This window comes from Saimiri boliviensis, chromosome 12 (assembly GCF_048565385.1).
Source record: "Saimiri boliviensis isolate mSaiBol1 chromosome 12, mSaiBol1.pri, whole genome shotgun sequence".
Lineage (NCBI taxonomy): Eukaryota > Metazoa > Chordata > Mammalia > Primates > Cebidae > Saimiri > Saimiri boliviensis.
In genome coordinates, this window is record NC_133460.1 from 40,408,491 (window position 1) to 40,434,134 (window position 25,644).

Here is a 25,644-nt window from a genome sequence, read left to right on the forward strand (position 1 = left end):
TATTATGTGAAAATAATTTCTATCAAGAATCATTAATACTATATCTCATAAAAATTGTATTTTAACATCAAAATCCAAGAAAAATTTTTAAATGCCATTCTCAGTATAGAATTAATTTTCAAAAAATTAACTTTCTTGAACTCTCTTAAGAAAACCTGCTTAGGGGAAAACAAAAACGTGTAGGAAATTTTTTCATGAAACTCTAGCCAAGAAAGTAAGTCTCAATCTTCCACTCAAGTCATGGATTATTCTCTATTTTCTCTTACAATCTCATACTCAATTTTTTTTTTAATTTTTAGGCCTTTTTTTAGGCAATTTAAGAAAAAAAATTTGTCAACAAGGCTAGAATGCAGTGGCACGTTCACAGCTCACTGCAGCCTCCGCCTCCTGGGCGCAAGTGATCCTCCCACCTCTGCCTCCTCAATAGCTAGAACTACAGGTGCATGCCACTACGCCCGGCTAACTTTTTTTACTTTTAGTAGAGACAAGGTCTTGCCATGTTGCCCAGGCTGGTCTCAAACTCCTGGGCTCAAGTGATCCTCCGGCTGTGGCCTCCCAAACTGGTGGGATTACAGGCATGAACCACTGTGCCCAGCCTTCATCAATGTTAAAAAGGAAAAAGTTGAGAGTTAAGATGTCCATATTCAATCTTCATTTAGTAACAAAAAAACATTATTTTAAAACATTTAAACTTTACAGGCAAAGTAATAATTTAAAATGAGAGGAGTCAATGATGCAAGGAATTTACTTACCTGAAATTAAAAGGGATGAGGACAGGGCTATTTACTTTTGGGCATAAAACATAGAAGGGGGGAAAAAAGCATCCTTAATTCTACTCTATAAAAACATGATTGTACTACCAACAATCTGAACAAAAATGATATGCTCCAGCTCAGTTCCAAATATAATTTCTAAACAGTAGGATGGTATACATCACAAAAAACCTTAACTAGCTATGAGAAATATTCCACAAGCACAATTGCCAAGCCATTTTATTTTACTTCAAAAAAATTTTTTAATGGCCATCCCATTCAGAGGGAAACCAAGCCATTTTAGAGAATGAGATTCTGTGACTATGTGAATAAGGAGCACTCACAAGACCAAATGCATAACAAATGTTAGTACACAAGATTTATGCAAGGAAAACATGTCCAAGAGAAAAACTGCTCTCTGCTTTTCCTTCACCCTAATTTTTCTTTTCTTGATTTTTTTTTTTTTGCTTTATTGGATTTATTACAAAACACACGCATCTTTTAATGTATCAAACTATACAGCAGAAAGAAAAGCTAATAAATTTTCCTCCCCTCAAAAGTTCCTTCTCTGAAACAACCAAATCCATGAACAATCTTAATTCAGACAAATATTATGACTTTTTTTTTGACTTTTTTTTTGGTTTTTAAACTAGTATTATGCAATACTCACTGCTCGTTAACTTGCTTTTCTGTCTAACAGTGAACAACATACATCCTTTCATTTTACTATTTGTAGCTCTAACTCACTTTTAAATTATCACTTTCCATATAATAAAGAAACCATAAATATATTCAACCAGTCCCATGAAGGTAAATTTGGTTTGTTTCTGGTCTTTTTGTTTTACAAACGCTGCTGTAATAAACATCCTTATAAATATTAATATATCCTTACATATTAATATTTTTATATCAATTGCAGAAGTTCCCCAAAGTGAGTTGCTGTGGCAAACAGTAAGCATATTTTTATTTTAACAGATTAATCATTTGCCTATGCTTTCCACCAAAAAAGTTGTATGAATTGATGCTCAAATCAGCAATAATCGGAAGTGTCCATATACTCAACATTGTAAAGATTTTTTATTTCTGCCAATCTGAAAAATAAAATGCTATCAAATGAAAATTAGTCATTTTCATCTTTTATGACTTGTTAATTTAATGTATTTTTACACATTTATTAGCCAGTTGCTTTCCTTCTTCTGTGAGGTGTCTATTCATACCCCATAGTCATTTTTCCTCTCGGTGCTTTGTCCTTTTCTTGGAAATATGTACAAGTTCTTTGCATACTAGAGATATAATATCTTGTCACATTATTATAAATATTTTCTTAACCTTTCTTGTGACTTAAATTATGATGCAACTTGCTATATTACTTGGCTATAAGTTTTATAAACCAATAAAAAATATATGGCATTGATTTTGGTGCGGTAAGCACATTATGGCACTGTTTGCTTTGTGCATGAGATCACTGTAATCTTCATAGACTCCAGCTGCTATCTATCATAAACAAGTAGAAGAGAGATTGGCTTCATTTTAACATCAACTGATTATATCAATAATCAATATTTTTAAGATCACTTTAAAGAAAAATATTGAACAAATTCCCATCATTTTATTATAAGAGGATGAGATAAGAGAAGGAAGTTTAAGCAAAAGAACCTGTATTCTTTTGCAACAGAGAATTTATGAGAACTGTCCCTTCCTTACAAGAATACACAGTAGAAATGCATATTATTAACACATATTAGCACAGGTATTACACACATAGTAAAACTCAGTTTTAGCAGTAGATGCTCATAAGATGGTAGCTATGTGCGAGACAATGTGATAAGTGCTTTCCATGAAGGATCCTATTTAATTCTCTCAACAACCCTATGAGATATACACCCTATTCAAAGATGAAGAAATGAGCCTTTCAGAAATGAATTCAGTTACCCTTGTCACACAACTACTGTAAAATCCACTAACCTATGTTATTTAGCAGAAAATTGTTGCAGGGTCAAAGCTTCCAAAAATATAGAAACAGAAAATACTATTAGGTTGGTGCAAAAGTAACTGCAGGTCTTAAAATTAAAAGCAATTATGTTAAACTTTGCACAGTGGCAGTATCGTAGCCAATGAGGTTTATCCGAGGTGCGATTATTGCTAATTGAAAACTTTTCCCAATACCCCACCATGATGACTTGAAATATAGTTGGCATTGGCAATTTTTGACAGTCTCTATGGAGACTGAATTTTTTTAGAAAAAGTAATTATATTATAAATGTATAGTCTTGCCAGATTTCTAACACATTTCTAAAATCTTATCATATATCTATATCTGATTTAAATGTAAGTATTTTGAAGGTTTTTTATTTGTTTTCAGATGGGGTCTTGCTCTGTCACCCAGGCCAGAATGCAATGATGTGATCACAAATCACAGCTCAATAGAGCCTCCATCTCTTGGGCTCAAGCAATTCTCCCACCTCAGCCTCCTGAGTAGCAGGGACCACGGGTGCACACCACTACACCCTGCTAATTTTTGTATTCTTTGTAGAGACGGGGTTTTGCCACATTGCCTAGGCTGCTCTCCACCTCCTGAGCTCAAGCAATCTGCTTGCCTCAGCCTCCAAAAGTGCTGGGATTACAGGCATGGGACACCAAGCCCAGCCCTTTTGAAGATTTTTGAAGGTCAAAGTGACCTTAACACTGTCCTACAGGAGACCATGTTAGTAAATACCATCCAACCAAGCATCTTTTTGTTTAACAGCCATCAACTGAGCACCAGATGTGCTAGATCCTAGATGTGGGTAAGCAGACACAAAAATGTCCAATTAGTAAAAATAGCCTCTAGGAGTCCGTTTGTCCAGTTAGTTGGGAAAGAAACTGTAAATAAATAGTTCCAATAAACTGTGATAAATGCCATGACCGCAGAATGTACATGAAGTACTACAACACTATAGAAGATAGACTGACTGACACCATCTGCAGAAGACCATGAAAGTTGCCCAGAAGAGGAGTACTTGAGCTCTTGCGCTTGTCTTGTCTTGAAGCGAGATTTGCCAGGAAAAGAAAAATGAGAATGGCACAAATCAGCAGAGAGAAGACTTGTATGAAGACATGGAAAAATGCAAAGGCAGAGTGCATGTAAAGAAAGGTTGAAAAAATAAGTATAGCATGGTCAAAGGATCAAATGTCTCACAAAAATAAAGAGTAAAATGGTAAACTGTATGTATTGGGTCAAGATGGCAAAAGATATTCTGTGCAACCCCCCTAAGATGTTTTGACTTTATTCTATTTATAATGGGTAATCATAAAAGGTTTTTAAACAGAGGAATGTCATCATATCTTTGTTTTGTACAGATAAATGGTGAGACTAGCTGTCTATTTAAAGACAAGGTAGAAACAAGGAGAACTTTTAAGCAGTTGCTCAAATGGCCCAAGTGAAAAATGATAAAGTCCAGAACGAAAGCAGTGGCATAGGGTTGGAGAGAGGATTGGATTCAATGGGCATTTATGGGATAGTATTGAAACAATTTGTACTTCATTCCATGAGACAGGGAGTGACTCAGATTTCTAATTTGGGCAGACAATGATCACTAACAGATAAAAGCTGCTTCAAGAATCCACGTAAATGCACATTAAAGTATTTACCCATTCCTGCAGAGTCTTCATCAATTTCTGGTTAAACCTACAGCTTAAAATTAGTTCAGTGGAGGTTTTGCAAAATAGCATGTACTACTTTTCATTGGTACCTTCATCATAGTTCAAATCTCAAAGCATGGAGAATCTTTAAACTGGTTGAAATCTTACCAGTTAGGAGGAAACTCTGCAGAAGTGATTTTGTCAAGTGTATATATGTTTTGAATGATAGGCTGAACCCAAATGTCCCAATTCAGACAGCAGTTCATTACACTGATTTTTCAAACATTTGAATAATTTCTGCTTGATCTGTTGCACACATTGATAGAGACTTAAGTGGACATCCACACGAACCTAAACCATGCAATTTCATACCCCTTACGCCTCATAGCAGATTTTAATCTAACCAGACTCTGCAAAATGAAGGATAGGGCTGCAAAAAGATTTTAATTATTGCTTATGCACATGTTCTGTTGGATTCAGTACCCAAGAAGGCACAGTTTTCTTTTCTTTTCTTTCCTTTTTTTTTTTTTTTTTTTTTTTTGAGACGGAGTAGTCTTGCTCTGTTGCCCAAGCTGGAGTGCAGTGGTGTAATCTCAGCTCACTGCAACCTCCGCCTCCCAGGTTCAAGTAATTCTCCTGCCTCACCTCCTAAGTGGCTGGAACTACAGGCGTGCACCACGACACCTGGCTAATTTTTTTGTATTTTTAGTAAAGATGAGGTTTGACCATGTTGTCCAGGCTGGTCTCAAACTCCTGACCTTGTGATCCGCCCACCTCAGCCTCACAAAGTGCTGGGATTACAGGATTGAGCCACTGCACCCAGCCTGAAAGCACAGTTTTCTGGCATACCTGATGATTAATAAAATTTAAAATTGCCAGCCAGGTGTGGCAGCATATACCTGTAGTGCCAGCTGCTCATGAGACTGAGGCCAGTGGATTGTTTGAGCCCAGGAGATGGAGACTGCAGCGAGCTATGATCACACCACTGCACTCCACCCTGGGCAACAAAATGAGATCTTGTCCCCACCAAAATTAAAAATTTTAAAAAAATTAATTGCCAAAAACCTCAAAGAGAGGCTAAAAATCACAAATCTTTTCAGATGTCAAATTTTAAAGTGTTTACTTATCATTGAGACAGTATTTGCCATTATTTATCATATTTGCCAAGACGCTAAAGGATGTGGTTTGGATGTCTGTTCCCTCCAAATTTCATGTTGTAATATAATCCCCAACATTGGAGGTGGGGCCTGGAGGGAGGTATTTGGATCATGGGGCAGATTCCTTATGAATGGCTTAATACCATCCCCTTGGTGATGAGTGAGTTCATGGGAGACCTGGTTGTTTAAAAGAGTTTGGGACTTTCCCCTTCTCTCCCTTGTTCCCTCTCTCACCATGTGACATGCCTGTCTTTGCCTTCAGCATTACTGGAAGCTTCTTGATGCCTCACCAGGAGCAGATGCCAACACCATGCTTCCTGTACAGCCTGTAGAACATGAGCCTGTAGAACCAGGAGCCAACTAATAAACCTATTTTCTTTATAAATTACCCAGTCTCAAATATTCCTTTATAGCAACACAAAAACTAACACACACTAAATTACTTCAATGGTAAAGCTATTATATTGAAATGAGCAGCACATTTTTTAAAGAGTACATTAAAAATATCTCATATCAATATTTTCACATAGCACTAAGCAATTTGAATTTTCTAATCATACAATTTGATCCTTATGACTTGAGAGGAAGTAGGAATTATTATTCCCAGGCTGCAGATGTGGAAACTAAATGGCAGAGCAATTCGGAATCACACTCTTGAATCTAGTTTATACCACTTGCACTCTGGACATTCTTTGTATCCCTTCTCAAGATCACAACACCTTCCTTTTCAGAGTATTTCATTTCAGTGTGAAGAAAACCAAAACACAGCATCAAAATTCATTATATGTTGTCAACATTTCATTGGCATTTATAAGAGGCACACTTACACAGCAAAGTGTTAGTGTAGATCAGACTCTCACACAAGAGCTCGGCCTTTCCCTGCATTTTACAGATAAACCTGAAACTCTCACCTGAATGCCACGCACCAACAGGTGGACTCTAGGGTCAAAGATGTTATCAGTTTTTCTCCAGCTTCTACACCTACCATTAAAATAATTGGGTGACCTTCTTGACTCAGCAGAGTTCTCCTACTGAATACCAGCAACACCTCCTCAGTAGCAATGGGTAAATACTCAAAGGCTGATCATCTTGAGTTGAACTTTTAACCATTAGGGCCCCCGCCTCCCCCACTTTTTTCTGAGACAGAGTTTCACTCTTGTTGCCCAGGCTGGAGTGCAATGGCATGATCTCGACTCACCACAACCTCCACCTCCCGGGTTCAAGCAATTCTCCTGCCTCAGCCTCCCAAGTAGCTGGGATTACAGGCATGTGCCATTACGTAGGGCCCATTTTTTTAAACAACAGGGATAGCTGATTTTACAAAAATGTACATCATATATAAACCATAATTATAACCATTTTTTATAACTGTCATTTCAGAATTACAAATAGTGAGTAGAAAGAGAAGGTAAATTGAAAAGCACTCTGATTGATGTGATGACCCAAGCTGGGGTCAGTGATGGGGGGCCAAGAGCCAAGAAACACAGGCAGCCTCTAGGAGTGGAATAAGGTAAAGAAATGGATTTTCCTCTAGAGCCTCCAGAAAGAGCACAGCCCTGCTGACCTATGGTGGATGTCTGGCCTCCAGAACTGCACCTAGTAAATCTGTATTGTTTTCAGTCCACTCCACCACAAAATGGTGATCTATTATACTTCAAAGTTAACTTGAAAAACAAGTATTACAATAGAATGTGATATATCTGCCCTCTCCCCAAAATTTACATATCAAAATCCTTTAAGGATACACAGAGCAAAATATTTTTAGGTACCATAGGATACTGAGTACCTTCTAAATCCATGAAGTATGATAAAGATATAATGCTTTGAGTATCATTTTAGAGTTAAATATTTAGTATATTGCATTCTAATTCTGTAAAAACTGATAGTACCATATGACACATCTGTCTCTATTATCCAAAATGCAAAATTAACAAGGAACTTAATTTTTAAATCACACTAAATCAAGCATATTCTCTTGTAAACATTTTAAAAGGAAGAAGATCTTACTCTGAAATTTCACTTGAAACTTTAGAAACCAATCCAAATTGTATTTCACTTGGAACATCCATCCCATATAATGATAAATGCTCTTTGGTTAAGCCTTGTGGTAACCGAGTTAATCACAATAAAAGGAACTCAAGCTGTATCAAATAACAATGTATTGTTCAGTTTTGTTTAACTTCACCATCCAGAGGGTTGAGTTAACTATACTTTCTGGTTCATGGCACATTGTCATTATTTTCTTTCTTTCTTTATTCCTTTTTATCTCCATAGCCCACTCCAGTGCTCTGGGTCCCACCGAGGCAGCCATTCTAATGTGTTTAAGGAGAATCTTTTTGTATGTACTCTTTAAAAATGTGCACTGTGCTGGGTTTATGCATTTGAAATTCACATAAAGGATTTAATGTTCATATTTCACACTCTTACCTTTTCACCAAGCACTATATTCTTAAAGTACATTTGAGTTGCTTTTGTTTATCTAATCCTTTGCATCTATGGCCACAGTCAACTCCATGACCTGCACCTGCCATTTTTCCTCTCCCCCCAGCAATGCTCGCTCAGTTACCTCCCGTTCCCCTCCACCACTAATAACAGAAGTAAACAACCTTGGACATGTCCTCTTGGGGACCTCTGGCACACATTCCTGTGTCCACCTGTAGGAATGGAATTGCTGGTTCACAGAGTAGATAACTAGTCAATTTGCTTAAGTAATGCCAGATTGTTTCCCAGAACAGCAGCCCCTGTCTGTGCTTCCACCAGCACACACAAGGCTTCCTATTTATTCCCTCTTTCTCTAATTTGGCTTCGCTATTATGCTGATTAACTCCACAAGGACCAGGAACAAGTCGAGCCCAGAACCTCACTTTTCTTTCCTTTTCAATAAAATGAGACTCTCTACCTCAATTACCTGATATGGTTGTTGTGAGACATGAATGCAAAGACATAACATGAGAGTACTTTTTAAAATACAGAAATAGCTGCTTACAAAGGTAAAAGCAGTTAGCCTTGTTATTTTTGTTCTTATAATGAAAGTTTCTAACTATCATCCCCCCCATCCCAGCCCCAAAAAGAGAGGAGATAAGTGAATGAGCCTAAAGCTTGAAAAATGAAACTTTCTCCTGGATACCCAAACATGGGGAAATTGAAACAGAATGGGGAAAATAATTTTTCTTCGTTTACTCATCTATGCCTTTATTTCATCAAATATTAAGAACTATGTACATGGTCCTCTACTAATCCTAAAATATAAAAAATTGTACAGCAAATATGCACACAGTACACATCCAAATTATCCATGTATGTCTTGAATTTTGTACATAAATATAATGACTTCACAGATGGTAGCTCCTGGTATCACAGAACAGCTCCTATTTATTAAGCATCTATTGTATCAGCATATCACACAGCTTCTCTCAAACACTTAATCCCATGAGGTGGATGTAATGACTTTAATTCTTCATATAACAAAATAGACACAGGTAAGGAATTTGTCAAGTCAAGCAATTAAATCATACAGACAGAAAACTCCAGCTCCTTAAAGTCCAGGTTTCTCCTTTCCACTCCATCTAATTTCTGCCAAAAAGATATGTTCAAAAATATTTGCAGCAGAGGCAGACAGAAGGATATAAACCAAATGTCACAGAAAGTACAAAGATGCACTCGAGGTTCAACAATAAACACTATCATCTATTTAATATTCATTATGTACCAAGTGCTCCATGTGCATTAGTTATAATCCTTATAAAAACATTGTAAAAGAGCTACTTCATCTCCATTTGAAAGATGTGGAGGCTGAGATTTTGTTTACCAAGGTCACGCAGTTGCTATACCAGTAAAACTCAGACTAAAACATAGCTCTTCTAACTCTAAAACCATGGTTTTGTTTTTGTTTGTTTGTTTGTTTTTTACTGTAAATGGGTACTTCCTATTTGAGAATGATAGAAATTGTCTAAATTAGTCTGTGGTGGTGGTTGTACAACTCTGTAAATACACTAAAATTCACTGAATTGTACACTTTAGATGGGTGAATTCTGTGGTATATAAATTATATCACAATAAAACTGTTTTTAAAAACTTGTTTTCCTTCTCTATACTTTCTTTTACAAGCTTATAAAGTCTTAATTAACATCAATGTCTTTTTTCAAAATTTACATTTCATCAATAGTTACAATTGCATTTCTTTAAATTCTCAAATTAAGTAAACACCAAAGGAATACTTTCCCCAATGGGTTTTCATCTACCCTACCATTCTGATCTATACTCTTTCATTCCCTAGAGGTGTGAGGTAAGACATGAATATTTTCTTATAGAGTTAAATATATGTTAACCTTGGATCCTACAATTTTGTCTTCAGTATTTACATAGCACACCCAAGAAAAGAAAGGGAAAAGATTTTTGCAAAAAAAATTTCTTAGCATCTTTATTCGTCATAGTCAAAAGTTGAAAACAACTCAAATGTCTGGTGAATGTACAAACTGTGGCGTATTCATATAATGAAATACTACTTAGCAATAAAAAAGAAGAATCTACTAATACCTAAAACAACATAAATTAATATGAAAAACATTATGCTCAAAGAAGCTAGGCACACAAAAATATATATATAGGCAAAACTTATCTACAGTGAAAGATCAGAATGGCAGTCTCCCAGAGGGCTGGGAGTTTAACTGGAAAATAACCCAAGTAAATTCTTAGCTTGGTAAAAATATTCTATTGTGATATGGTATGAGACCTGTCAAAATTCAACAAATTGTACACTTAGATATCGTGAATTTTCTTGTATGTGAATTATACCTCAATAAAGGTGATAATTAGATATGCACACATAACCAACACGTACACAAGCCGAACAAGAATCTATTATGCAGGACAGCCTTAGAAACATGGTCTTAAAAATCATAATCCATCATTCTAACATCAAATAAGCCAGCTACAGACCTCAATTCTCTCAGATCTAATCTAGGTATTTAAGGATCTACTTGGTATTTATTTTGTTCTCAGTGGGAAAAGAGAGACCTAATCGACTATTCTCAGTGCAAGAGTCCTTTCTCTACTTAAAAGTTCACGGAAGCAGTCTGCTAAACAATAACATTATGAAAAGTAAGAACTAGTTATTTATCTGTGCTTCCCCATGTGTGCCTGATACTTGGTGTCATATAAATTGGAAAAAACAAACTGTTCATTCAACTGAAAATGACCTCTGTGCATCTCACTGCATGTAAGTGGTGTGCTTACAAATTCTGTGCTGCTCTTTCCAGCTCCATGTTCATCTCCTGTTGGTAACTTGACATCAACCACGATAGAAGCAGGAATAGGCAAATGCTACAAATCAGAGCTTTTTTTTTTTTTTTCTAGATCCATTTTACCAGCATACCACTGATAATATCTCAACTTGTTTAAAAAAGAAAGAAAACCTCAAAGACCTACAGAGGTCAAGTCGTTATTCTCAATTGTTCTCCACCTACAATGAGAAATGTCCCTATTCTTCTGCACTCAAGTTCTTTTTCTTTGATGAGTGTTCAATTACCAGCCCAAACTCACTGAGATGTCATCTTGTCACTTCCTGTTGGAACTAACAAATTTCTTGTCATCTAAGATGCCATCAATAGTAGAAAGCACAATTGCTTGAAAATCAGATTTTCAGGGTAAAAGAAATCATTTTTTAAAATACAGTAAATGTAAAAGTTCCCAACATTTGGAAAATTATCCTAACATTAGGAATGCCAATGTGAGGAGAAAAAATATGCCCTAGAAACAAGAAAATGTATCACTTTATTACTGATTGTCTATAACTCTTTTAGCAGTTAATTTTTTTTAATCATAGACTGTTTTAGCTGGAATAAACCTTACAAATACTTTATCTAACTCTCGCCTTGGTCTAGTGAAGAAATGGAAGCCCAGGAGGTGACACATTTCTGAGGCTACAGAACTAGTTAGTTGAGAATGGGGACTTTATTCCTTGACTCCTGGTTTTACTATCATTGCTCTCTCCATCAGTTACCAGACAAAGGTTCTAATCAAGTTTCAGGTTACTACATTAGAACTTGCATACTCTTCCTGAAGGTCCATTTCATCATATGTAAAATGCCTGGGGTGGGAGATGGTAACAATACTTAACCCCTAGCTTATTGTGAAGTACATCTACTGTGAGAGGCATAATAAATCATGGTTATTATTATCAGACAATGCAGTTATATTTTCAAGATGCATATGTTTTCTTCATCTAGTTGGACTGCATACTTCTTTTTACTTAACAGTAAAAACCATGCTCTCATTGCGTACCTAAAAGCTCAAAAGTATGTGTTGTTTAAATAATTGAAGCTCCTACTAAATCTGAATTATCAGGTCCTCATCATTTTTAGATGCTTAATTTAACAAACATTAATTGGCCTTCATGTGTATCAAGCCTTATGTTTGATGCTAATGAGCAATACTGCAGTCACAGAGCTGCTTTTGCTAGATTCCCTATGAAGCATCATAACATGAAAAAAGTAGGGGAAAGAGAGGCCCTACATATGTAGAGTAGATACTTAGCCTGAAGCCTTGGCATCCGCAGAGAAGTAGCCCAGCCCAGAAATGAAGCTAGATGACATAACAGCTACCAATTAATCACCATAGTTATCTTCAAAACACTTAGGAGAACAGTCTTTCCAATTTAGCAACACATAACTTAATTCAACAATGGCATTCAAACTAACTTCATTTCTGTCACTTTCCCTTCCCAGGCCAGGTCCAAAATATATGTTAGGGCCATTTTTCATTACTTCCCTTCTCTTACCATCTGCAAATGACAGTGCCAAAGCATCATCTGATCAAAAAAACACCAAAATAATGTATTTCATATTTTAAAGCTCTAACTCCAAACATTACATCATTTAACCTCAGATTATTAATATACATCAAAAACCAGAGCCAGTTTCTTCTGGGAAAACACTACCATCTACTCAGAACTGAAAACACATAACTTTCATGTGATTGCTTTCTTCTTGCCCATCACACCATATGACACTTGGTAATTGATCCATATAAAACCTTCTCAAGAGAGAAAATGCAGGAGTAATTTCCATAAAATATCAACAAATTGCTTTTATTTTGGTACCACTGATCTCACTCCCCTGGTCAAACAGGAATCTGGTTAGTTCCTGAGAAAATCTATGTCTTTGTGAATGGACAACCCCTTTGGAAGATTTTGTTTGTCCACCTTCAAGCATGCTGAGACAAGTGTACAGGGTATATTTCAACCATGAATGTAGATTTTGGAAACGTTACATCTTTTACAGTCCAATCAGGAAAAAAGATGGATGGTCCTCAAACACACACTAAACTTAATGCTAAAAGCGCTTTTGTTGGTGGTAGTTTTTTGTTGTTGGTTTGAGACAGGGTCTCACTCCACTGTACTTCAACCTGTCACCCAGGCTGGAGTGCAGTGGCATGACCATCGCTTACTGCAGCCTTAACCTCCTGTGCTCAAGCGATCCCCCTGCCTCTGCCTCCAGAGTAGCTGGGACTACAAGCACTTGCCACCATGTCCCACTAATTTGTTTATTTTCTGTAGACACAGGGTCTCACCATGTTGCCAGGGCTGGTCTCGAACTCCTGGGCTCAAGTGATCCTCCCACCTTGGCCTCTCAATGTTCTGGGATTATAGGCATAAATTACCAGGCCTGCTTGAATAGAACTTTCAAATTATATCTAACAACAACTGAGCTTCTAGTACTCAAAACACATGTCTAAGAGAAAGTACATCATATCAAATCAACTTTTAAAATTGTGTCATGGATAGAAGGCAATTGAAAATGTTTAAGCTATTTTCATATGTTGACACTGGATTAAAATTATTACAACTAAATGGCCCTATTGTTCCAGGTACCTTAACATTAAGCTGCATCTGACTGGCATTTACATTTGCAAGACCCAAGGATATAGTTATGTGGACAACAGCCCAGTCAATACATATAGAGAAAAGTTACTTCAGATCTGATTAGATCTTTAGTAACCTTGATCTTTCCAGAAGGATAAACTTTAATAATGTGAGTTTGGGGAAGTTCTATCAAGGCTAAACATTCCAATTAAAATTCATCATGTGTTCTAACTCAGAATGAAACTTGTTTAAAAGTGTTAGATAGTTGGACTCATCAGCGTCAGGTATTTACTTCATTCAAAAAGGTAAAAACCCCACTTACATAGGCTAGAATTTTATATAATCTCCAATTTGGATTATACAGGTTCCATATAATTACAATAACATGCTCTACAAAAATATCAGACATTTTGTGCATAAAAATGAATAACTTTAAATAGAGAAGCAACTAATTGGAGATTAACCTAAGAAAAACTGCTAAGAGTCCGTAACAATTACATTCTTCTCAATTATCAATATTATTCTAGAGTTAAAGACACTCACTTTCTTTAAACTCATAAACACTGTAAAAAGAAAAAAAAAATAAGTAATGAAAAAAGGAAAACCACAGTACCAATATAACTACACAAAAATGCAAACAGATTCAGAATCCACACTGTTTCCTTGGATTCCAAAACACACCACTGACCTTTTCATGGTCCGAAGGATCTTGAACTACAAGATCTGCTATGGAGCCTACACATCACTGTGTAGATTATGAAACATATTTATTCATGCCTTAACAAAAAGAACACTGAGAACCATCATTAATAACAGTCTACAGTCCAAATTCACAACTCACTTACTTATCTTCCACTGATTTGAGAACTAAGAGAAGTTGGCTCTCTGGATGTTAGCAGCCAATTTGGAGATAATCAAACGGTTGTTTTGCCTCATTTTTTGTTTTGGAACTGTAGTTTTAACTTTACATTCACTTTCAATACAGAAATTTGCTTCCTTAAACATGCGCCGGTTTCAGTCCAGGTCAGCAGATTATAAGGCTGCCTAAACTGCCAAAGCAGCAATCTGTGTCTACTCTGAGCCTGTCTCCCTCTAAAGCCTACCTACCCTAGCCTACCTTCCTGGAACAGGGGCCTGTATAACCCCAGAATGACTCCTCTATGGTTTTATTAAGAAGAGAAAGTGAACTCTTTCAAAACTAGACAAGCCGCACTCTCAAACAAGCAAAATCAAAATCAGCAACTGACTTGTTCAAAACTTCAGAGTCTTCTTTTAAAGACTTCTCCTTGATTCCTTGAGGATTTTTAGAGATGACGACTAAAGGAAAAACATGACATGGGCAAGATTTGTGTTTCAAGGGCGATTCTACATAAAACTAAGTGAACTTTTGTTTTCAAGACGATTCTAATGTGCCTCACTTTTAAAACACGTAGTATTTATTCTTTTGAAAAAATCGGTAAAGCAAGCCCCCAGGATTTAAAAAAAAAAAAAGGCCTAAAAGGTATGTGAAAGATAAGTCTCCCTCCTCACCGTCTCATTTGCTCCCCAACCCCCTTCCCGGGACAACTGTTGTTTCTCAGGAACCCTGCCCTAGCCATTCTATGCACATGCAAACATAAGCGAGTGTTTTAAACCAATTATGCCACATTATACACACAGTGGCAGCTCCACAATTGCTGTTAAACGCCTCCGGGCTTAAAGGTGGCAATCTGCTGAGGGGTGTGGGGTGGGAAGAAGGAGACTCGTCTTGATGCTGCGGTTTTGCTTACCAGGCACCCTATTTCCACTTCGTGTTTTTGCTAGCATGTCTTTACAAGGCTCTCGGAGATCGGGGAGAAGGTAAACCCACCAAAGCCACCCCCGGGCACTGCCACGATCGCCACCCTACTCTGCACGTTTCTGTCTCAATCTATAAAGTATATTCTATACTTTAACGGTGTTAAATCGACTCACTTTCAAAAAAGAAAAAGGAGAAAAAAAGCCTAACTGAAGGTAACTTTGAGAACCAGGTGATTTCAGAACCAGGTGATTTCCGAACCAGGTGATTTCCTCCCTGCCAAACGTGCAGCCTCTGCAGCCTGCTTGGATCGTGTCCTTAGGAAGGGTTCAGCCTGGCAAGGGATTAGAGGTGCAAGCCAGGAACAAGGAAGCCCCAAGACGGGAGACCGAGGTGAGGGCGTCCTGAGCCCGGGGCCCGCTTTTTTTTCTAGACGAATGTTTCCAAGCAGATGCCCCAAGTCCTCGGGCCCCCCTCTCTCCTGGGGATGCTCCAGCACTGGGACCGAGTTCCAGCTGGCGCCTGTGTCCCGGGCCGCAACTTCAGTTCCGCGCTCCGGGCGCAACCGGACCCCCACGATCTGCAGGAACCAGGTCCCCTCCGCTCGCCTTCCCAGAGCCTCGCGGCGACGCCTGACACCCCAGGAGGGCAGGACTCCGGGCAGTCTCCAGGCTCCTGTCCCCAACCCCGCCCGGGCCTCCCGCCCGCCCGGGTCCCCGCGTGCCCCTGGGTGAAGGCAGCCACAGGTAGGGGGGCGGCGCGGCGCTCACCTGCGCAGGAGCGGAGTCCTCGGCGCCTGCGGGAGAGGAGGAGGCAGAGGAGGCCATGTTGTGGGGCCGCTGCTGCTGATCCTTCCAGGAACTCCGGTCTCTCCTCCCGGTCCCGCTCCTCCGGCCCCCAGACGTGGGACTTCTTGGGGAAAAGTTCGGCCGCGGCTCAGGAACGCCAAGCGCGGCCCCGCGACGCCCGCCCCGCGCGGCGCCTCCTCCTCCTGCTGCTGTGTCCGCGGCGACCGCCAGGTGCCAGCGCGGGCCGGTGAGCGGGGGGCGGGCCCGGCCCAGGTAGAGGTGCTGCTGGGCCGGAGGCCGAGGCTGCGGGGCTCCCAGCTCCCTGCGATCACACCCAGTGGGCCGGTGCCCAGGGGCCAGGGGCCAGGGTAAGAGGCGGGTGGCCTCAGGGTGACTAGGGACATCAGAAGCAGCTCCAGGAAGAAAGGGAGGACGAGTCCCCTTTCCTCCGGGCTGCTGAATAGAGTTTCATTAGCCATCTCCGTAATGATAATAAATAATAATAAAATAACATTCTGCGATTTACTGGTGCCTATTAGGGCTTAGGGGAATAAAATCATCGCTAGGCAATTTGGGTTTTGCATTATTATTAATCTGTAGGGCACGATCTATGTAAAAGCAATGTTTGCTGGGCAGGTAGCTTCCAAGCAACGCCCACAGACTGACTCCCTTCCACCCGCCGAGGTCCCGGCAGCACTCAGATTGCTTCAGCAACGTGCCCAATTAAAATATGAAACTCCGGAGCTGTGCGGGGTGTGACGAAGGCACTGAGCCTGATCCGGCAACGGAATGGGGAGCAGGACCTCTGTGTGTCCTTGTTTCCAGGAGCTCTTATGACAAGGGTTTTGCTGCACTCCTTCCTGGACAAGGCCAACGGGATAGGTGGATATCAGGCCGCTGCCCCAAAGAATTTACTATTCTAGTTGGCTTGGAGTGGGGCGAGGGGAGCAATTGCCCTCACTTAATGTCATCTCACTTAAGATCATCTCACTTTGAGTCAGGGAAGATGTGAACAGGGCCAGGGCAGTTAAATGACTATGAATCACATAGTAAGAAACGTATTTCTTTTTGGATTCTCTTTCAGTTCTTCTGCATACAAGGAGAAAGTATTCTCTCTCAAATAGTAAACTCCCTTTTATCAGGAGCAGGCCCCAGGCTCAAAGCCCTAGGTAAGCACTGGTATCTAACTGGAATTTATAACATTGTTTCATTTTCATTGTTTAGTTTCACTGTTTATTGATACTGTTATTTTCCATTTAAGGCAAGTGAAAGCAGTTTTTCTATTTAAGGTAGGGATCCAGAAGTTCTTTCCTAAGCAAGTATGTATGTTTAAAAAATGTTTTAAAAGAGCAATTGTCCAGGTGGGTCTGGGATAAGCACAATTTCAAAAGGTAGGCAGGGGATGACTAAAGTATGGGAAACATGTTTGCCAACAAGTAACAGCTAAATACCGGAATGATTTCATTACCAGAGAACACTGCAGCAAGTTAGCTGTAACTCCCATCTAACACCTTGCTCATTTTCTCTGTAACACACATAAAACTGAAATAACATTTATCGGGCATTAGCTCTGTGTTGGAACCTGTGCTAAGCACTTTATTCATGTTTTCTCATTTAGTCTTCACAAAACCGTTGCAAGACAGGCAGCATAATCTGGAAACTGAACCTCAGAAGCATTATTTAGCCAAGGTCACACACTACTATAGCAACAATAACTCTTTAGGCATTCTTCACATGAGATTTATAAGCAACTTCCGAATTACAAGTTCAAAACCCCTTGAAATTGTATGTAAATTCTGTGTGCTATTTCACAGGGAGAAAGCACATCATTTTCATAACTTTTCAAAAGGATTTGGGTGTCCCCAGAAAGTTAAGAACCACTGTCATCATTACAAGGCTATCCTATGCCCTGGATTTTAAGGTCCACTGGGGCAAAGGTCCTGTTTTTTTCTTTTTCTTTCTTTTTTTCTTTCTCTCTCTCTCTTTCTTTCTTTCTTTTTTGACACAGAGTTTCGCTCTTGTTACCCAGGCTGGAGTGCAATGGCGCGCTCACCGCAACATCCGCCTCCTGGGTTGAAGCAATTCTTCTGCCTCAGCCTCCTGGTAGTTGGGATTACAGGCACGTGCCACCATACCAAGCTAATTTTTTATATTTTTAGTAGTTCACCATGTTGACCAGGATGGTCTCTATCTCTTGACCTCGTGATCCACCCGCCTCGGCCTCCCAAAGTGCTGGGATTACAGGCTTGAGCCACCGCGACCGGCCCCTGTTTTCTTTAACTCTCACTGCGTCTAGCCTAGTTCTCTATCCCTTCAGGCACTCATAAAAATTGGTTGCCCAAATTGAATGTGTGAAGCAGACAATACACACTACAAGGGCCAGGTGTGGGTGGCTTGGGAGGCACATCACCTTGGTAAAGACACAGACAGGTATTTTTACAAGCCAACTCTCTGGCACCGATACAGTCACAAGAGCCATCTTAAACAAGAGGCAAGCAGCCAGCCAGGTAGACAATAGAGGGAGGAAAAAAAAAAAAAAAAAAAAAAAACTCTACAGGAAGTTAGCATAAGGAGCAGCACCTGGGAGAGAAGCCCAGAAAGGGGTACTTCCCTGCAGAGCTATTCCTGGCCAGTCTGTTTATCTGGTCGTCTGTTTCTGAGAAATACTTGTGTTCAGGAGCATCAAAGACACTTCCCCTCCTCCAGAGGCAGGCTGCAACACAGCTGAAAAGCTAACTGCAAGAAGTAACTGACAGTCTGGCAACAACACTCCTACCTTTAAAAACTAAGCCAAAAATCTTTCCTGCAGTCTATGTTTGTCTCTAAGTTTGTCTCCTCTCTGTTTCTCTTTACACAGTCAAGTATCTTAAAGGGACAGTAGTTGACACTGGGGTCCCTATGTTCTCACTTGCACACTCCTTTATTTATAGTCATCAGGCCTCTGCCCTTCCTCAGCTACTGAAACTTCTCTTTTCAGATTATAGTTGATCTCTTTGCTACAGCCATGAAAGTCTTTTCTAGACCCTTATCTAGGTTATTTTTTCAGGAGCACTTGATAGGGCTGACTGTTATCTCCTCCTTAAACGTCTTCTGCCTTATTTCTCATATCATGCTCTCTTTATGATCTTATTCACATTAAGGCTTAGCTATCACATAATGACTCCCAAATCCATCTAAGACAATTTCCCTGAATCCCAAACCCAATTTCATCTCATCCAAAATGGAAAACATCATTTCTCCTTTTCTGCCCCCCAAGACAACAGAATCATGTACTCTACCAATGCTCCCTAGCTTAGCTCCACCAAGCAGCCAAGACCTTGAAGTCGGGGGAGGAGACTCTGCCCCCTACCTCCCAACCCAATCAAATACTGAGTCCTTAAATGTCCCTTCTTATTTATCTCCACCACATCCCTGCCTTTGATTCTCTAAGGGCTATGATTTATTGAGTAATTACTATGTGCCAAACCATGCTAACTTGCATTTTCTCATCATTTCTTACCTGGACAACTTCAATATCCTCCCAATTTTGTGTAGTATATCAGCTCTGTCCAATCTTATGGTTTGTCTAAAATTTCAAATCGGTTCATATGATTATACAGTGTTAAAATATTACTTAGTAGCTCATTCTATCTTTCACCATAAAGGTTAACTCAGCGTGGGTCCTGGTCCACTTCTTCCACTAGATCTCAGTTGCTCTCCATCAGCATTTCCACCTCCATCCCCTTCTCCAACTACTTCGGCAACCCACAGACACAGCTGTTCTGAATTACTTGCAGTTTCCCCCCAAACACCAAGGCCATTGTCTTTCTACAAGCCATTTCCATTTCTTCTGCCTAGAAAATCTTTCTCCCCATCCTCCAGTTCTCTGCTTCACCCATCTTCTCTGCCTGGTTAATTACTATTCATCCATCAAGACTCCACTCAGAAAATACATCTTCAGGGAGGCCTTCCGTGACTCTTTTTCTACTACAGCGTAGTTTGTTGCCCTTTCTTTCTTCTGCCAAAATACCCTGCAGCATAACTCTAACAATTTTGAAGAATATGTTCCCAAACACTTTTTGCAATTCAGAAATCTAAACAATTACAAAAATACAAAAACTAGACACCTAAACAGAATTGACATAAGGGTATTTTTACTCTTTATTCCATTTAGTATGACTAGTTCTATGTTTGAACTATGAGGGACTTCCCCACTTCCTTTTACTGCTGTTATGTGATATAGAGTGCATATGCCATATCACTATTCTCAGAATTCAGAATTGTGAACATATTTGCCTTCAGGGGTTTCAGATAAGGGTTATAGACCTATATAACCATTACTTTCCTTGCTTATGTCCCACTTTAATCATGAGCTTCTAGATGCTTTGACTGTATCTTTTTCATGTCCAAATCACCATGACCTAATGCAGCATCTGGCTCAGTAGAAGTTTGCTGAATAAATTAAGGATATAGTTATGAATTTGGACTGTATTTCATCGAACTGATTCTCAAGGTTGAAACCGAACACCTCCCCTTTCTTCCCAAATGACTGTTCTTCTCCTAGGCTACTATACACCTTGCATACATGTCACATTTATTCCTTCCTTCCTTCCGTCCCTCCCTCCCTCCCTCCCTCCTTTATTTCTTTTTCTTCCTTGTTTCTTTCCCTCCCTCCCTCCCTCCCTTCCTTCCTTCCTTCCTGATGGAGTTTCACTCTTGCTGTCCAGGCTGGAGTGCAATGGTGTGATCTCAGCTCACCACAACTTCTGCCTCCCAGGTTCAAGCAATTCTTCTGCCTCAGCCTCCCAGGTAGCTGGGATCACAGGCATGCACCACCATGCCCAGCTATGCATGTCACATTTCTAACTATAGAATAATTGTTTGCACATCTGTCTTTCCAGGGAGACTGAGCAGGTTGAGAAGAAAGATGATAATATATTTACGGATCTTTGCATTTCTGAGTTTGTGGTGCCTAATATGTCAGGGATATCATATACACTAGGAATCCATTTTGTTAAATGATAGAGGGTAGAAAGGAAGAAGGGAGAGAGAAAGAAATGAAAGGAAGTGTTTTTTCATTTGTTTGTTTAAGATGAAGTCTGGTGGAAGGTGAGTTAATCTCTATTTAGAGAACTGTAACAGTGGGTTCCAAACTCAGTCACTTTATAGCATTTGTTCTTTTTCTTTCTTTTTTTCTTTATTTTTCTTTTCTTTTCTTTTCTTTTTTTTTTTTTGGTCACTGGAGTGCAGTGGTATAATTATAGCTCCCTCAACCTCCTGAGTAGCTAGGACTAACAGCAACATGACACCCCACTCAGGTAATTTTTTTATTTTTCATAAAGACAGAGACTCACTATGTTGCCCAAGCTGGTCTCAAACTCCTGGGCTCAAGCAATCCTCTCACCTAGGCCTCCCAAAGTGCTAGGAATTACAGGCATGAGCCACTGGACCCTGTTCATCACATTCTTGCATCACCTTTGTTATTTAATGTTTTTATTTACATTAATTTACTTTTTATCTAAACACATATTTTACCCTTTATCCCATTTTGTTAAAGGAAAGCTGAGGTACAGGGAAATACAGCCACTGCATCGGGGTCACATAGACCAGGACCGGCCAATTAGAGCCACCAGATTTCTGTCTGCAGTCATAGATCTTCCTTCCTAGGCATCCACTGCTTGAAGCTGGAGATTCTGGTCTGTTCCTCATGATGACCCTGTGGTCATATGGTTCCTCAAATGGTGCGATGCACAAGCCACTGGTGTTTCAGTGACACTCCCCACAATTTGAACAAATTTGGTCAAACTCTAATCATGTTTCCCATAGTAGATAAATGGTCAGGACCTCCCCGACAGTCCCAGGCTGGCTGACCATGGACAACAGGACTCTCACTTTACTTGGTACCATAGGGAATGACATAGTACCTTACGTTTACTATTTTCTTATAAAGAATATCACAAAGAATACAGATGTAGAGATGCATAGGGCAAGGTACGGGGGAAGGGGCATGAAAGCTTCCGTGCCCTCCCTAAGGGACCACTCTCCAGACACCTCCATGTGTTCAGTCACCTGAAAGTTCTAAACACTTATCTTTAAAAGAAACTTTCTTTTAGTATCTTCAGAAAAATCACTTTCACGTGCACTAAACACACAGGATTAAAACAAAATATTATTACATTATACCTTTCTTGTTTTATTCCATATTCTGCCTGAAGCCCTCTCTGTCAAAAAGAAAACTTAGCAAGCACTAAAGGGACAGAAAAACCAGAACTGGATGCAAACTTTCTCCTTGACATTATCAGGAGGGAAAGAGAAGCAGAAAAGGTAGTCACATATTATGTGATTCCATATTATTTAATTCCCTGTGCTTAAGCCACCTAATGTTATCAAGAACCAACAGTAGAAAGGGGACTGTATTAACTTTCCTCTCTCCCACTCACTCAGCTTCTGAATTTATGACATTTCTTCACAGCTACCATGAGACACTGTTCCTTCCAGTGTAGTTTTTACTATAATTAGACACTAACAATTATGTTTAAACAGCAGAATTTTTTTACCTGACCGTTCACAAGAGAGAAAAGCTGGTTTCTTACGCAGTGTCTATGAAATCTCCAAGAAACAAGGAAACAAGAGTTAATACAGAAAGTTTTAGCCTGTGAGAAATTTTGTTTAAAGTTTAAGACATGATGTTTAATGAATGTGTGTTTCTTTCACAAAAGAAGTAATAGAAAACATTTCTCAAGTAGGAGAGACATATATTTGCTTACCACAAGCCATGGGGAGTATGATAGTATGTAGAAATATGTCCCTTAATTTGTGAATTTATGAGAGGAAACAGCTCACCAAGCACAAAGTTGAACCAAAATGTTTTCTGTCCTGTGGCTTTTGGCCTTTCTGCTCAAGAATGGTCTCAACTGGATAGAAACTCATACTTCTAAACACACAATAAAGATCATGGCTTAGCAATCTTTTTATCAAGGTCAAGTGGAATGAGAATATAGTGTTTATTTATCGAGTTAGTGTTGCAATCCCATGTAGGATATGGTTAAGTGACTTGTTTTAGTGTCTGTTTCCATTTCTTAATCCTTTGAGTTTTTGTAAACATTTGAAAGGAAATAGAGATTATCTGATATATTTTGTAAAATGGCAAACATTTTCTGACTCAACATATTTGAGATAACTGATTGTTGATTTTTAAAATCCAGGCCCAAAATAGTTTATGAAATAGGATAAGAAACTTCATAGTGGAGTTACAGAAGACAAAATAATCAGTATGATTCATTCTACTTTATCTCCACATTTTGATCAGAACTTTTCATCACTTCTTTTTATTCACTTTGGTCTGGGATTTCAAAAACATTTAAAGCGATGGCAATATGTAATATCAATCCTTAAAAATACAAATATAAAGTTAATATAAAGCAAAACTAACTAATTAGTGATGGAAAATAAACTGGTAACATTTAGCCACTTATTAATAAGGAAAGGCAAACTTTGTTATCTTTGCCTGAATTCCCAGTGAATTGAACTGTGTTGGTTCTAGTTGAGGGTGTTTAGGGAAGAAAAGGAAAGAGAAACTTTATTTTGTTCATTGGCATGGCATCTAGGACACAGGGGAAGAGGAATAAAAACCTTCAGAATAGAGTTTGGGGGAATGAAGAGGAGCAGACTTTTAATTAAAATATTTCCATCTGGCCAGGTACAGTATATCATACCTGTAATCTCAGCATTTTGGGAGGCTGAGGCAGGTGGATCACTTGAGCCTAAGAGTTTGAGGCCAGCCTGGGCAAAATATCATCTCTACAAAAAAAAAAAAAAAAAAAAATTAAAAATGAGCCAGGCATGACGGCACATGCCTATGGTTCCAGCTATTTCTGAGGCTGAGGCAGGAGGATACCTTGAGCCCAGGAGGTGGAGGCTGCAGTGAACTGCAGTTGCACCACTGCACTCCTGCCTGGGCAACAGTGAGACCCTGTCTCAAAATAAAAAATTATTTTTATTTCTTCCCACATATTCCTCCTAGTTCTTTCTTGTTTCACCCTTTACACTCCTCCATTCTGATTCTAAACCAGAATTAGTCTCTCTCAATTCATACATCTTTGCATTTTGTTTCTGAACAAAGGGAAAAAAAAAATCATGAAGGTGCTTGACCTACCCCATGCATGCTTTGATTCTAGAGCCAATGGAATTGCCTGTTTTAGCCTTTGTGTTTTATAAAACTGTTTCTAATTGCCTCATATGGGACTTCTTCACCTAGGAATTCTAATCATATACTACTTATGTGATATGAAGCCTTAAACTTCAAATCTGGATTTTTCTGTTTAAACCAGAAAGTAAATAAAGAAATTAAATTTAGTAAAAATAGAAACATACCAACACAGCTCCCCAAAACTATGCAAACTGGCTTTGCTCTGAGACCCCAAAATTTTTTGTTACTTGGACATCCTATAACTGATCATTTCATTTTACTACAATCTTCCCCTTGTCCACTCTTTCAAGTATAATACATTGCTTGCTTAAATTTCACATTGAAAGTTTTAAAAAGCCATATGAAATTATTCCAGATACCAGCAGGCTACTAATAAAACCACAATTAGGGATCACCAACTTAGTAAAAATTGATAACTAGAGAAACAGTCTTCATAATCTTCAGCCCAGGCAGTAGCTTCTTTCCATATTATCATTCCTTTCTTTTCTGAGCACATAAATTTCATGCTTCTGCATAGAGTTAAACAGGTTTCTATACTCCAAAAGGGTGTCATGCCCCAGAGCTATTTACATCATAATTACAGTAGAGTCGAACATTTATATTAAAATTGTTGGCAGATGCCAATTAAGGCTCTAGAAAAATTTAGTCTTTTTTTGGAATGTTTCCTACAGATGGAGATAAAGTATCTTGAGGAAGGAGGAGAGGGTATTTCTTCATTTACACAAAGGTACTCACATGGAGCTAGGGACAGTCCTTCCCCAAAAGGAAACATTAAACTCAATTTCCATGAAAGCAAGGACTGTGGCTGTCCACATCATGTCTACCATTTTGTATCCCAGCACCCAGCACTGGACCTAGTATAAATTTTGTGCCAAATCAATATTTATTGACTGCATGGATGAACTCTCTATTTTATTTCTGGTTCTTCCAATTTATTGCTAGCTGTTTTCCATTACTTGTCTTCTCTTACACTAAAATTATACATCTAGAATGAATTATTTTAGTAAAATTATTGATGAATGTAATGGAAATATAGGGGCACTATATAAATGTTATACTATTGGTTGATTTGTGTGATGATGACATTTGAAGTTTATTTCAAATGCTTTCTTTTATTAATCATGTCTTTATAGCTGGGGCCTTTTCTTTTGTAGAACACTTAAAAAATATAGTGCATGACACACCACTAATGTTCCTCTGAATTATCTGCCTCCTCCTTGTAAAGATACATCTCATATTTCTTACATTCCTTCTACCTTCTACTCTTCATTACAATCTAAATCAGGGATCAGTAAACTTTTAATTTAAAGGGCCAGGCTGTAAATATTTTAGGCTTCACAGGCCGTTATAGTTTCTGTTGCAACTATTCAACTTTGCTATTGCAGTGTGGAAGCAGCCACATCTAACAAACAAGCATGGTTCTGTTCCAATAAAATGTATCAGCAAAAACAGGTAATGGACTGAATGGGCTGTAGCTTGCTGATACTGATCCGGATTACT

General features: G+C 38.9%; 1 protein-coding gene, 1 long non-coding RNA gene and 1 other non-coding gene across 5 annotated transcripts in view; 2 read left to right on the forward strand and 1 right to left on the reverse strand.

The window, feature by feature from the left end:
- The window catches only part of ANK3 (ankyrin 3), a 698,348-nt gene extending 681,730 nt beyond the window's left edge, over positions 1–16,618 (reverse strand). For 2 of the 3 annotated variants that reach the window (XM_074382265.1, XM_074382263.1), the window contains exon 1: positions 15,939–16,450. In XM_074382265.1, coding sequence (XP_074238366.1) covers positions 15,939–16,435 — 497 coding nt within the window. In that variant the 5' untranslated portion in view covers positions 16,436–16,450. Of the gene's footprint in view, positions 1–15,938 lie in introns of all 3 variants that reach the window. The other variant, XM_074382261.1, reaches the window with a different exon arrangement.
- Positions 2,838–2,978, forward strand: LOC120367509 (U4 spliceosomal RNA). Its single transcript, XR_005581880.1, has one exon. It is a non-coding gene; the product is annotated as a U4 spliceosomal RNA (small nuclear RNA).
- LOC141580574 (uncharacterized) lies at positions 16,187–25,175 on the forward strand. The gene is made up of 3 exons (XR_012512820.1): positions 16,187–16,324; positions 17,041–17,125; positions 24,816–25,175. It is a non-coding gene; the product is annotated as an uncharacterized LOC141580574 (long non-coding RNA).
- The last annotated feature ends 469 nt before the right edge of the window (positions 25,176–25,644 follow it).